The following is a 12865-nucleotide window of genomic DNA, read 5'->3' on the forward strand; positions in this document are numbered from 1 at the left end:
GGTTTCCCTCTCCTACAGGGAAAACATAAATAGACCAGAGTGGTGTTATGGCAATGGATTTGCCATGATGCTGTTGTATGATGTGCTCAGATACGCGTTATTTGGGTCAAGCACATGGAAAGCTTCTGATGGTGCTGCTTACCGTTTGGAAGCTTGTGACTGTTCTCCATCAGCCATGCGAACAGGCTGGCAAAGTTGCAGTTGCACACCCAGGGGTTGCCCTCTAGCCTCACCACCCGCAGGGAGGGCAACTGACTCAGTGCCCCCACCTTTAGTGTGGACAGGGCATTACGCTCCAGTTCCAGCTCTCTCAGAGAGGTGAGCCCAAGGAAAGCCTCCTCATTCACCATGCTCAGATAGGGGTTGTTGCCCAATCGTAGTTTGATCAGGCTCCTGGACTCCCCAAATGTCCCCTTGGGTATTTCAGTCAGATTGTTGCTGCCCAGATCCAGGAAGACCAGCCTGGAAGAGGTGCTGAGTGTCCCTGGTTCTATGTGGGAGAGGGAATTGTTCCGGAGGTCCAGGTAGACCAAGTCACTGTACAGAACCAGGAAGTCCGAGGGGATGCGGGGAATCCAGTTGTCGGCCAGCAAAAGCCTCCGCACATCCAGGGGGATCTCATCGGGTAGACGGGTCAGCCCTCGGCCAGTGCAGTCCACAGTGTGAGGATCCGGGCACAGGCAGGTTGCTGGGCAGTTTTCCCCCCGGGTCCATAAGACAGAGGACAGCAAGATGAGGATAAGTTGGAGCCAGCAGACACATGGCAACATGGTCAAGAGGGTGAAATGAATTATGGGGGGAAAGAGGCTCGGGGTAAGGGCAAACAGGAGAGGGTGGGCGGGGGTAGAGAACAAAAGGGTGAGGGTCAGAGGGCAGGAGATCAGGACAAGGGAGGGAAAGGGGAAAGTGAAAGGGGGTGGAAGGGGATCAATCCTCGTGGAAGAACATCCTGCCGTTGTAGAGATGAAAATCTGGAAGGGCTCAGGAACTGTGAGGTGGCAGAGCAGCGGCAAAAACTGTTGTCCAGGAGATCATGTAGCAAGCCTCTTGCATAGAAGAGCTGACTGCCTGCTTTGGTGGAGCAACGAGAGGCAGATAGTAAGCAGTAGGGAGTGGGAGAGCAAGAAAGACGGCGCTGAACAGAGAGGGGAGGGTAGCTTAAGAGAGGTAAATAGACACGAGCGAGCCGGGAGTGATGAGAAGCCAGGGGCACAGACAAGGGAGAGGGGGGTTGAGGAGGGGGCTCTGTCCGCCGCGCTACCCCACAGTTGATCTGGCGGCGGTGACAGACGAAGACAATAAGGCTTCTGACACAAAAGGATATATGAAGCTGTGATTCAAGCATGACAAGCGAACAGTAACATCACTGCATCCCTCCATTAGTCCCAGGTCTCTGTGTAGAAAAGCCTGATGCTGTGAAACGAGAGAGAGAGAAGCTCACGGACCATCGCTCAAGTGTGAGGTAAGGTTGTCCCCTTTATTATTCCCTCTCTATCTCCCAGTGCTCGGCAACATGCTGTGAAAACACAGCACGGCTCAATGTTGCGCTGTCCAGCACCGTTTCAAGGCAGTGTTGCTGTGCAGAGAGAATCCAAATGTCCAGGCAGGAGCCTTGTGCATGTAGATTGCTGTGCTGAGCTGCTCACAGCCATGCCAATCCAATGTCTGCCTCTGAATCTACCACGGTTTATCTCATGCCCTCTCCCCTCTCCTTATTTCCAGGGAGGCGTGACCGAGCCACGCTGTCAACATGTGATGTCACTTCCTATAGTGTGAAGAAATGACGATCAGTTGTATCTGGGGAACAAAAAAAAATAATAATAATGGCATATAGGGGATATTTATTCATGATGATGTTCCTTCATTTTAAAGCATTTAAGCAAAATGTTGACAACCATTTTTATTTCAAGGAATTTGAATTTTCTCCTTTCCTTCCATATATTTATATTTAATCTTTTCACCTGCTTTGCAATCCTTCCGTGATATAAAGCGGTTTCCTTACTGGTTTGACAGTTTAAAAAAAACACAACTTGAGCTTTGGAGACTCTTCATTAGTCATTTGCCTTTTATCCACGAATACTGACTTAGTTTGTACCCACAGTTACAGCAGTCTGTTTCTTATTGTCAGGTAAAAATGCAAAAGCAGATTACCTGTCTGCTTGAAAAATGACCATCATGTCGATTGATTTGCCTTTCCATTTATATATCTTTATGACCACAAAATGGATAGTAAAAAAGAGGTGCCATCAGTCTCAAACCATAATGAATAGAAATAGATTAATTCAGAAGGTGTATTGAATTTCCCAAATGGGATTTGCTTCAACAGGTAAATGCAATTAGACCGAGGCTGTTGCAGGGGAACGGCGAATTAGACCCGTGAGGACGAGGTTAGCGTGAAATTTCTAAGGAAGTCGTGTTGTCATGGATGGTAATTGTGTATTTTCAAGAAGATAACTCGCTCACAATGCAAATTCAATACATTAATAAGTTTAAACACATACTCACAAGTGCACAACATGTGCATGAAATTGACCAAACACACACCTGCTCCTCATAACAACCAGGCAGTTAAGCAATGACATCTAACTCACTTCATCACAAGTAATCTAATAATACCACTCCTAGCTCAAGGCGTCCACTGATGTCAGATGAGTCTGCAGCTTCACTAGTGGTGTTGACTTTATGCCACGGGGAAGAGAGCAGCTCTTTCATCAGAAAAAGAGATGTTGATCACAGTCAGCATATATTAGCTGGGACACACTAAAAGCTGCAGTGGCTTTAATAGTTTCCTGCAAAACACATTTCAGCTTAAATCTTACTAGGATAACTGAATTAAATGGCAAAACAGTTTAACATGTCACTCTTAAATATTTGCTGTCTCATGGACGGTTTTGATGTTTAACAAAAAAAAAAAAAAATGCTGTCGATGCAGTTTCTTACAGAGTATAATCAGTGGTGCAATTCATCTCTAGAGGACGCCTTTTGAAGAGTGGGAGCCTCTTACAGCAAAAAACAGAACTTATAATTGCCGTAGCCCACTTCAGGTTCCGCCTCTTCTCATATCACTGGAGCTGCATTACAGATTCAACTCAGGTCAACTCTCCTTCATGTTTGCAATGACTCTGATGTAAGATTGTAAGATGTAGCAATGTTTTGTTTTTGTTGTTGTTTGTTATTGACACACTATAATGTGGTTGTAGTGCATAAAAAAATGTTTTTTTATCTTTAAGGACTGACAAGAATGACATTGGGGTTTTTTTTACTATTTGCAAAAAAAATCTAAGATATTCTTAACTTCTCTTTTCGTTCTATACCTGCCCACAGGTTTCCTGCCTCAATCACCTGACTTAAGTGATCTGCCCACAATAGCTGCTTTTCTTTAACGATCACTCCTCTACATGTACAGACATCAGATTTGCCTGACTGTTTCCTACATGCGCTGGTCTTTATTATGTTTTCCCTGTCTGTGCCTGGTCAAAAGACCATTATGTCTTTTTAATTCCCCTCTGATGTGTTTATCTGGTTTGTGTGCTTTCTTCTTGCTCACAGCTGCCTCCTCTACAGCCTAATTGTCCATCCTCTTGCAACTAAGGCACGCTAAGATGTGAGCTATGACACAATATAGTAGCATAACAAAGATCTTTAATTCAAATAACAGACATATTGTACATGTTATTTTGTTTACCATTTTTTATTGTTTATGTCAATGTTTACTTTCTATTCCTGCTTCTTAACTTCCTGTGCTTTCTTTATATTTTCTCATACTGTGTTTATTGTTACTTACCAGTATGCCAGATTCTTTGTATGTGAAAACAAAATTGTCAATAAACGTGATTCTGTTGTTGCTCATAGTTTTCATAGTTTTATTGACTCCTGAATAAAGGGACATAAAGTTGGCCATGTACAATATGTGCAGTTGTCAGATTCATTTGTTCAGGTCTTGTTGCAATTGTAAATCTTGGTAAGAGCTAATATTAGTCATTCAGTTGTAGTAGAGGTTGTTTTATTTTCATTGTAATATTTTTACCTCGCAGCTGTAAGAGTGTAATAGCAGGAAAGGCTTTTCTTGGAAAAAGGTACATATCAAACAAGACAACACATTTCCTCTGCCCTCCTTCTGTCAGCTGATTACTTGCTAAGCAGCTCAGATGAAATGGACTTAGAGATACTTAAAATGGAGATGGTTCACATTGAAATGCAACTAGAGCACTGCCACTGGCGGATATAATGGCCACTCTGTTGCTGAGGGTAGTCATGCAGATGTCCAATCCCCAATTGTGATCCTGAAAAGTCTCTTGACATCAATTTGTCTGTGCAAGAAGCCCTGAAAATGTGTTTGTATGGGGGTAGTAGACCTTTTAGTCTACTGACTAGTTTGTCACCCAGGCAGCATTAGAGTTGCATTCACAATAACTTAAGTTTAGCTGTGATAAATTCAGCTTCCACAAATTCTCATTATTGTGGCATCACTTGCTTCCAGAGGTCATCAGTCACTTATTTGTGCCACATTAGTACTGATTCATGAACTAACACACTAAATTGAAAATAAATATTTTGACTTCAGAAATACAATTAAGATGAGGATATCATGGTCTCAGATATTGTTTTTTTGGTTGTACATTTGTACATTTGTCTGTTTTGTTGGCAACAGATAAAATATTTTTGAGAGGAAGTCAAGACATCTCCAGCTCCAGCATTTTATGGCACCTTGGGACATCTCCAGTCGCACTGATAGCCTTTTCCAAAACCTTGAGATTGTTTGTGCCTAAACCTAACCTATTTAGGTTTTAATTATAAAATTCAAAACTCAACCCAAGAAACATAGTTGCTCCACAAATAATGTACATTTTCAGCATATCAGCGGTTTTGCAGAAACTTACATCACCAACATTTATTGGTGCGTTTAGGATGGTTCTCAAGATGTCATTGACCTTCAGATAGACGGACAAACTGATGTTTCCCCAAAAATGACACCTCAAATCAGAAAGTGGATAAAAGTTTATCAGCAACGGAAAATGAAGAACTTGGATGTTTGAGTTTTTGAAGCATCCTCAACTCTGGAGCTTACTGGACATTCTCAAGAAAGAGACAGAGCCACACTAACAAGCCCATTGAAGCTCAGGCAGAAAAGTAAAATCTCAAAAATGTACATGTTCTAAGGTCAGGGAGAGTTGGTCATGGTTCGATGAATGACATGGTCTGAGAAAAGCAACATTATTTGTTTCCAGGCGAGGATATGTCAGTTTTTCTAAGCCCTACAAAAAGTGAGACTCTGGCTCCTCAAAGATGTTCTATAAAAATCAAAAGCACATACACACAGAATTTAACTCCTAATTGGTAGATTAAATTAAGTTTTGTTTCAAGAAGAACAAAAGGTCTTATAACCATATGATTGTTTCAGTGCCGTCTGTGAATATTCATATAAAGCTTTTTGTTCTTGGCCAGTCACCAAATTACTTTGACTTTGCCTGGCCTTCTGTATCTTCAAGGTCCCAATCCACTGTGCTTCCATGCATGGACGGTCATGGTGGGTGTTAAAACTATATATGCCCATTAATGGTGATTTCCTCTGGCTTTCACAGCTGGGACACAGCTGACAGTAAAGCAACAGCAATGTCACACTTCTGCAGTAAACTTTATGAATCCATTTTAAATACTTATGTCTAAAATTTACAGGCATTTTTACAGCTGAATGTGGTATGCATAACATTTGTATGCTCATTATTATTCTGGTTAGAGGCCTTTTCCTGGCTATAGCTTTGTTTATTTGAACCAGACCAGGGAAATTATCCAGTTGTCTAAATCATGCAATATTTTTCTAAATTATGTCCCTCTACTCATTTTAACAACTTGTCTTTGTTGTTGTTTTAACAGGCTTTCAAGGTTAGCACAGAACAAACCTTTTTGATATTGAGTGTCCATAACAGGAAGGGACAAAGTATTGCTTTCTCAACGGCCACTTGCACAAATTGATTTTCTGGTCTTCGCAGCAATGACACGAACTGCAGTGTTTTAAGCCGTGTAAATGTAACATGAGGGGGGAAGAAGGCAGCACTTGAGGGTTTAGTGACCTTGTCTGGTGCGACACAGAATCAGTCCAGGTTTTGTTTACTGATGTGTCATCAGGTTGTCAGCTGGGTCAAAGTGCAATCAGAGAGACTGATCGATTTATTACTTAAGGTTGCCGATAAAAAAGACATAATTTCAGAAAAAATTTAAATCTAACTTTTACTTTCTCTTCTTTGCCAACAAGAAACTTAAAGTATAATTTAGACGGTGTGTCAATTTATGAAAAATCAAGACGACATTGAGCGGAACTTGTTGCCGGGTTCATCTTTAACATACTGAAATTAGCCCCTGTTGGATTGCAGTACAGTCGCCAGTATAAATATGTTGGCAGATAACATTTCAAACCATGTTCATATATGTACATGTCATAGGCTACATACCAAAATGATGCAAAAATGATCTTCGGAAAAAGGAAAAATGTTTGTTTTGAAGTAGTTTTGATTTAACTGTTGCTTCAACAACAATTCCAGCACTACAATCAACACAGAGCTGGTTTTAGGGTCTATCATTTGATATAGACTGGTTTAGTATACGGAGTTAAATTCAATCTCAATAATAGCGACTTGTTTACGTCCTCAAACTTCCGTTCAGTGTATACAACAGGTGGCACATGTGCCATGATTTTCATAAGGAATGGTAGCCACTGGAGTTCAATCCCTGACTTCTTAGAGCTACTGTGCAATGTCATAAGTATATGGAAGCATATAATCCCATGCCAGATACAGATTAGATAAGAGGAAAGTCCTGGAGTACTAGTAAACTACAAAAAGAGAGCTGTGGTTGCAGGAACAAACACATGGAAGGATTAGTTAACAAGGCAGAGCTCAGGAAACTCATCTTCACAGGACTTTTGATGAGTGAAACATTCATTCAGTTGCTTTACACATGCGAATACGTCATATTTAGCCTTCCATCAGTACTAAATATAACTGGTATTTCCCACCATTACATATCCTCATAGTAAATTGTTCCAGACATCTGAGTTCAGGTTCAGAGTCTCACTTTGGTCAGACTCCACTTGGTCAATTATTTCCTTTCTTCCCTGTACCCACCTATAGTCTCAGCTCAGAGTAGGAAGGGAAGAAGAATAAGGAGAGAGTGAAATGCTACTAAACTAAAAAGGGGAGAAAGAACAACCCGCAGGTTATTTTTTGTGTGTCACAACCATTATAAGTCAACAGTAGTGCTCCCAGCGCGCTAAGTAAATGTGGCCCCTCAGTAGGAGGGCCTTCCCCATGGATTAGCCAGTGTGAGACCAGAGCAGCTAAGCACTCTCCCGCTGCAATTAAAGAACAGTCCATCAATAAATGATGAATGTCAAACACAGCATGATGTTTGGCCCGGTAAGCAGACTTGTATCCTATGTAGATTCATGGTCACAGCAGGGCAGGAAACAAGGGGTGGCATGGTGGAAACACGGGGATAGGAGACAAGAGGATGTTAGGAGAAGCCCGCTGCAAATGTCACTTCGTCCTTTTCAACACTTCTCGAAATGTGGCGGTGGACATTCAAGATGCAGCGGCAGCTGTCATCTCTTAAGCCATCCGCTGACATTTGGGATTCTGGGCCGCTTGCCCTGCGCCAACACAGGAAGTGGGATGGAGGACAGGGGTGTACTCTATCAGCCAAGGGCACAGTGGAAATGTGGATGATCACTGTTGCCACATCATTACAGTAGCAGCAGACAGTTTAACTTAAAGGGACAGTGTATTAAAGACAAAAATTAGCTGTTACCTCAAATTGTTCTCAAGTGTTCTGCCCTTTCCTCTAACTGTTATCAGTTTTGGTCATGAAAAGGTTGCATCACTTCAAGTTTCTCTCTAAAGTGGAAAAGTGTTTAAGTGACAGTTCACCAAAAAAATCAATCTTACCTGTTGTGCTTTGTGTTTGATATGTTCACCTTCTCTTTAAATTAACTGAATCAGATCATATTTTGACTTGATATTTCTTTTCAGAAATCAAAACAGACCTTAAGAGCTGCTTCATGCAGGAACTACTTTGTTTCTTAAATAAAAGCACAAAAGGAAGTATGGAGCCAGTCGTGGAAGGGATGCTAGATAATTAAGCTCTCATCCATAAGTAGATGTACATTTCCTTTCTCAATAAAACAGTTCCCACATGAAACTGCTCACAGGTCAGGAATTTACAAAAGATACATTACAGTTCAAACTTTTAAACAAAACGTTTACTATGAGCCAGTCTTTATTTTGTCCTTTGACCAAAAATGTTTGTCATCAACTTTTTTTTTTTTTTTCATGGCTGAGACAAGACTATAAGGAACTAAAAACAGATTTTTGATACTAAAAACGTGTCAAAGTGTATGTTTTATATTTGCTGATGAAATGAGACTGGACCTCCCTCTGTACTGCTGTGTTACCTGCAAATTTCTCCCAAATGAGATCAATAAAGGAACATCTTAATCTTAAAATGTAGGAGTTCGGCTCTTAGACCTTAAAAAAAGAATTTCCTACAACTTTTTGTTAAGTGTGTCAAAACATAAACAATACAACCCTGTCAATGACTGACTCCAAAAGTTGGGACCTCATACAAAAAAAAAAAAATTTGGGCCGAACTGTCCCTTTAGTTTTCCACCATAGGTAAGAATGTGAACTGTCGTAACCCTTTTCATTACCTAAACCCACAAAGGTTAAAGGAAAGAGCAGGACACCTCTGAACAATTTGTCAAAATAACACCTCATATCTGGTGTCCTCGGATGGCATGTGGCACCATGTCTCCCACATAACTGTGTTTAGCTCTGTTTACACTTGTGCTTTCAACAATATTGGTATCGCCATTGCATGACTAACGGGCCCTCTCACGGCTGTGGGAAAGGGTTCCTTCTTTTGCCAATTCCACCAGCTGGAGGTGAGTGAGAGTGAGTCACAGTTATTATTGTTTCAGAAGCTCTCAGAGTGTAGTCAAAGCCCACAATGGTCCACACACACTGGGTAGCGTTACTTCCTGCGCAGTCCAACAATAAAAACATGCTGTCCACTTTGATTACACAGGCACTGTGCAAAACACTGCTGACATGCAGGCTTTAATATCAGCTTTTCAAGGTTACATGAGCCTGCAGCCACATGGAGAGGATGTGGGGGTGTCTAAGTTCATTAAGGGTACATTTGCAAAGACCTGACTTCCTTGGCAAAATGAACCCCTTTGTGAACAAATTAAGACATCAGGCAGACCTTACATTATTTAATGTTGATATTTTAATAACAGGGCCTATATGTAGTGGCAATGTTATGTTTGTATAGGTTCAAATCTTGATTAAATGTATTTGTTTAATCAGGCCACTTTTTTATTATAGCCTCAAATGCAACTACATAACTTCATTACAAATATTTTTTCACTGGAAATTATATTCTATATCAGTGAAGGTAACACTCCTATTAAAGTGCTTGTATTTTAATGCTGTGATAAGAAGGGTAAAAGGATGTGTGAACATCAAACTAATGGGCATTAAGAAGGTGGATGTGTTTTCCACTCTAGTTGCAGATACATTTAATGAGAATATGCACAGCTCACCATCTGGTTCATCTCGTCGCTTTCCACTTTGAAGTTGAAGCACCATCGGGTGTTTGCTGCAAACGACCATCAGATGAACTCTGACATTATTGCTTTCTGATGGCTCCATAATATTTTTAACTTTATGGTGACATGATCTCATTCCCCTCCAGGAAGGGAATTATGCTTCAGCTCACACTGTTCCACCCCACAGCATATGAGTGACATCCATCAGAGCAACATGTCAATGATTCCCTCATCCAGATAGGAGCGATTAACTGTGAAAGGACGGTGAAGCAGCAGACAGCAGAGTAAAGCACAGCTCTGCTTCTGGTGTTTGTAATCCACGTTCAAGAAAATAATCATTAGTCAAAGCAGCTTGTAAAATAAAACGTTGGTCCTGATAGAAAGAGTCCTTTTGTCATTCACAAACAGCTGCTGTTGAGGGACCACAGGTACAAAACAATGTTCCCTTCACTTGACATCATGTCTGATGTCATTCTTTGTTTGTCCCAAAGTACTAAGAACACAACATAAACCTCCACAGTGTGACAGGTTCAGAATATTTTAAGAGCCTGCCTGCAGTTACCTTCTGGGCCATTAACAAGATCAAAAATAGAGCTGACGGTCATACATAAAACACCGCAACATAGCAGCGTAAACGATTACAGTGATGAAACATTTATCGTGCATTGTTTTATGGCCTCTAAAGCAGATCTATTTTTCATGGTATGCTTGCACACATTTATTTTTCTCAAAATGCAAAACCATGGTAAACTTTTCAATTTCAGGTCGAATATGATATTAGTTTGTTTAGTTTGTGTTGTTGAGTTAGTTTCAGGGCAATACCGATATTGATCTTTGGAACAATATATATTCATGTAGATTTCATATCATTTTTAAAGTGATTAATCATTTATCTAAAAATTGGCTGTGTTAGATTTCATGAGGAAGGAAATTCAGTGCTGCATGATTTTTTACAAACAAAACCCTCCACAGGGTAAATTCCCAATGTTCGCCTTCAAGCATTATATTTTGTTTTATGAACATAAAATATCAAATGTTTGCCCATTTTGCTGTGCAAGGACCCTGCAGAGCCCCTTTTATGACCTCTGTGATTCCCCGGCCCATACGTTCAGAACCAGCTGTTTTCATTGTGCCTGTGGTTCTGTTCACAGGGACGTTACGAAACAACACTGCGAGATTTAAGCCGTCACTGGCCATTGTTGCCTCGGCCACTGTGACCCCGTCAGCTGTCTGTGATTTCTGTGCGTCAGGGGGGAACAGAACCATGACTGAAGCCTCACAAAGTGAGTCCAAGCTCTGTGCACTGGATTGAAAGACAGCTGTAAACACCCTTAAGCAACAGCACTGGGGGATGATGTGTGCATACATGCGCAGGCACACACATTAAAGTACACAGACTACCACCCCACTGTCAGTTATCAGTGAAGTGTGGTGATATGGGACACTGGAGGAGCTGTAGGAATTTACATTTAAAGTGTTCATCTCATGATATAATGTGTTTTTACACATGCATATTCAACGGGCGCATCAATTTCACTTTTAATTATTTAACTTGAACAATTCAAGCTCTATAAATCTTTGGTGTGAGATGTCATTTCATGAGGAATGAGTAAATTATAAATTGCAAGCTGTTTTCATTATGGGATCCGTGGAAAGTTAATTGAACTCAACCCTGGCGGCGCTCATGATGCCTTATTACTCTCCATTAATCCATCAAAAGGTCTCGATCCCTCACTATTGGCCAGCTGGCTATTTCAGAAATCAACATAATGTGAAGAGAAGCCATATAAACTTAGCAGCTCCATCCTTCCGCCCCGAGGATGAGCTCTGATTAACCACGGCCTCCTTAACTGTGTCATCTCGCAGCATGAGGAAAAAGAAGGTGAGAGAAAGAGAAAATGAGCAAGAGAGACAGTAAAAAGAGGAGTAAATGTAAGAAATTGAGAATGAGATGTAAGGAGGACTAAACTTGGCTGTAGCTCCATGAAATGACGAATAAAACTGTAAAAGGCACACATTTGTGGCAACTTCCCTCGCTTTTTCCATCACGTTGTTTGCCACTTGACGAGGAGTGTGCCCTGTCAACCCAGGACTCTCCCCTGAGTTGTCAACCGCCAACACACACACCTCCCCAGCCTTGCCAACTGTCACGGCAAATGAGATGGTCGGTTGATCTCGCGGAGGGTTTGTATTACCCTTGTGCAACCGAGAAGCACCACTGTTCTCACTCAGCTGAGCTATTGAGGGAAGTGTTTATGTGGTGATCGGGGTTTAACTATGCCCTCAGATGCCTGAATTTGTGTAATTCTCTCGCCACCAGATTTAGCTGCCATCTGCACGAGGTGGTGGAGTCAGCAGCTCTGTCTGAACGTTTTCTTGTAATTGTTAACCCCTGGCAGCCTAACAAGTTCATCTCTTCGGGGGCATCAAATTCAGTTTTGTAAACCCCCCCATAATCCATTATATCATAATAAACTTTAAAGATGATACGCATATATCAATACATAATCAAAGCAACTCATTTGTAAACAAACTCACAAGTTAAAAATGCACAAGGAATTCTTGGCCATAAACAGGCATCAGGTAGCCGCACGCAAAGTCCCCCTTTGACAGCCCTGCTGCCTCAGTGTGTGATGTGCACTTCACTTTCAGTGAAGCTAGCTAGTGAAGTTTACCAAAATTAAGATGAGGAATTAGCTTAACCCCATCAATACAGCCACAGTTTACATCTTCGAACCATGAGGCACAGTCAGTTTCTGTATCCTAAGAGAACAGTTCAACAATCAGAACAGAGCCTTTTCTTTAACTTTACATTTCACAAAATCAAGTTTGATGTGGAAATAAAATACATTTTAGGCATATTTTATTCATTCATAGCAGACTGCCAGTGCATGGCTAACAACTACGGCTGCTCTCTACACAGACAACTGGATAATTTATCACAGAAGACAACTAGTATTGAATTAATCATTATGGATTTTTTTTTTTTTGTTTGTTTTAAATGAAATCTACAAAAGGACAATAGTTTTAGGCTAATCTTAAAGTCACTGAAGGGGATACGAGCGCTTGTAAGGATGGCTCAAGAGTTCATTGCTGGGCAAAAAAGTTTAACGTGCAGATCTTCTGAGAAAGTAACAGGAGCAACAAAGCTGATACATTTAACCCTGATAATACCCATAAATGTCTGTACCAGCAGAATGTGTAGAATTGTGTATGGGATTGCAGCATATTAATCTGCTGCTACAATTTTTTGCTGTCTTG

General features: G+C 41.0%; 1 protein-coding gene across 5 annotated transcripts in view; it reads right to left on the bottom strand.

Moving 5' to 3' along the window:
• The window catches only part of lrrc38b (leucine rich repeat containing 38b), a 43558-nt gene that overhangs the window by 15982 nt on the left and 14711 nt on the right, over positions 1-12865 (bottom strand). Inside the window, exon 6 of one of the 5 annotated variants that reach the window (XM_037101861.1) lies at positions 143-1797. The exons of the other annotated variants lie outside the window; for them this stretch is intronic. Coding sequence (XP_036957756.1) covers positions 143-770 — 628 coding nt within the window. The 5' untranslated portion in view covers positions 771-1797. The remainder of the gene's footprint in view (positions 1-142; positions 1798-12865) is intronic. 5 annotated transcript variants of the gene reach the window in all.

The sequence above is a fragment of the Acanthopagrus latus genome, chromosome 6, assembly GCF_904848185.1.
Source record: "Acanthopagrus latus isolate v.2019 chromosome 6, fAcaLat1.1, whole genome shotgun sequence".
NCBI classification, from domain to species: domain Eukaryota; kingdom Metazoa; phylum Chordata; class Actinopteri; order Spariformes; family Sparidae; genus Acanthopagrus; species Acanthopagrus latus.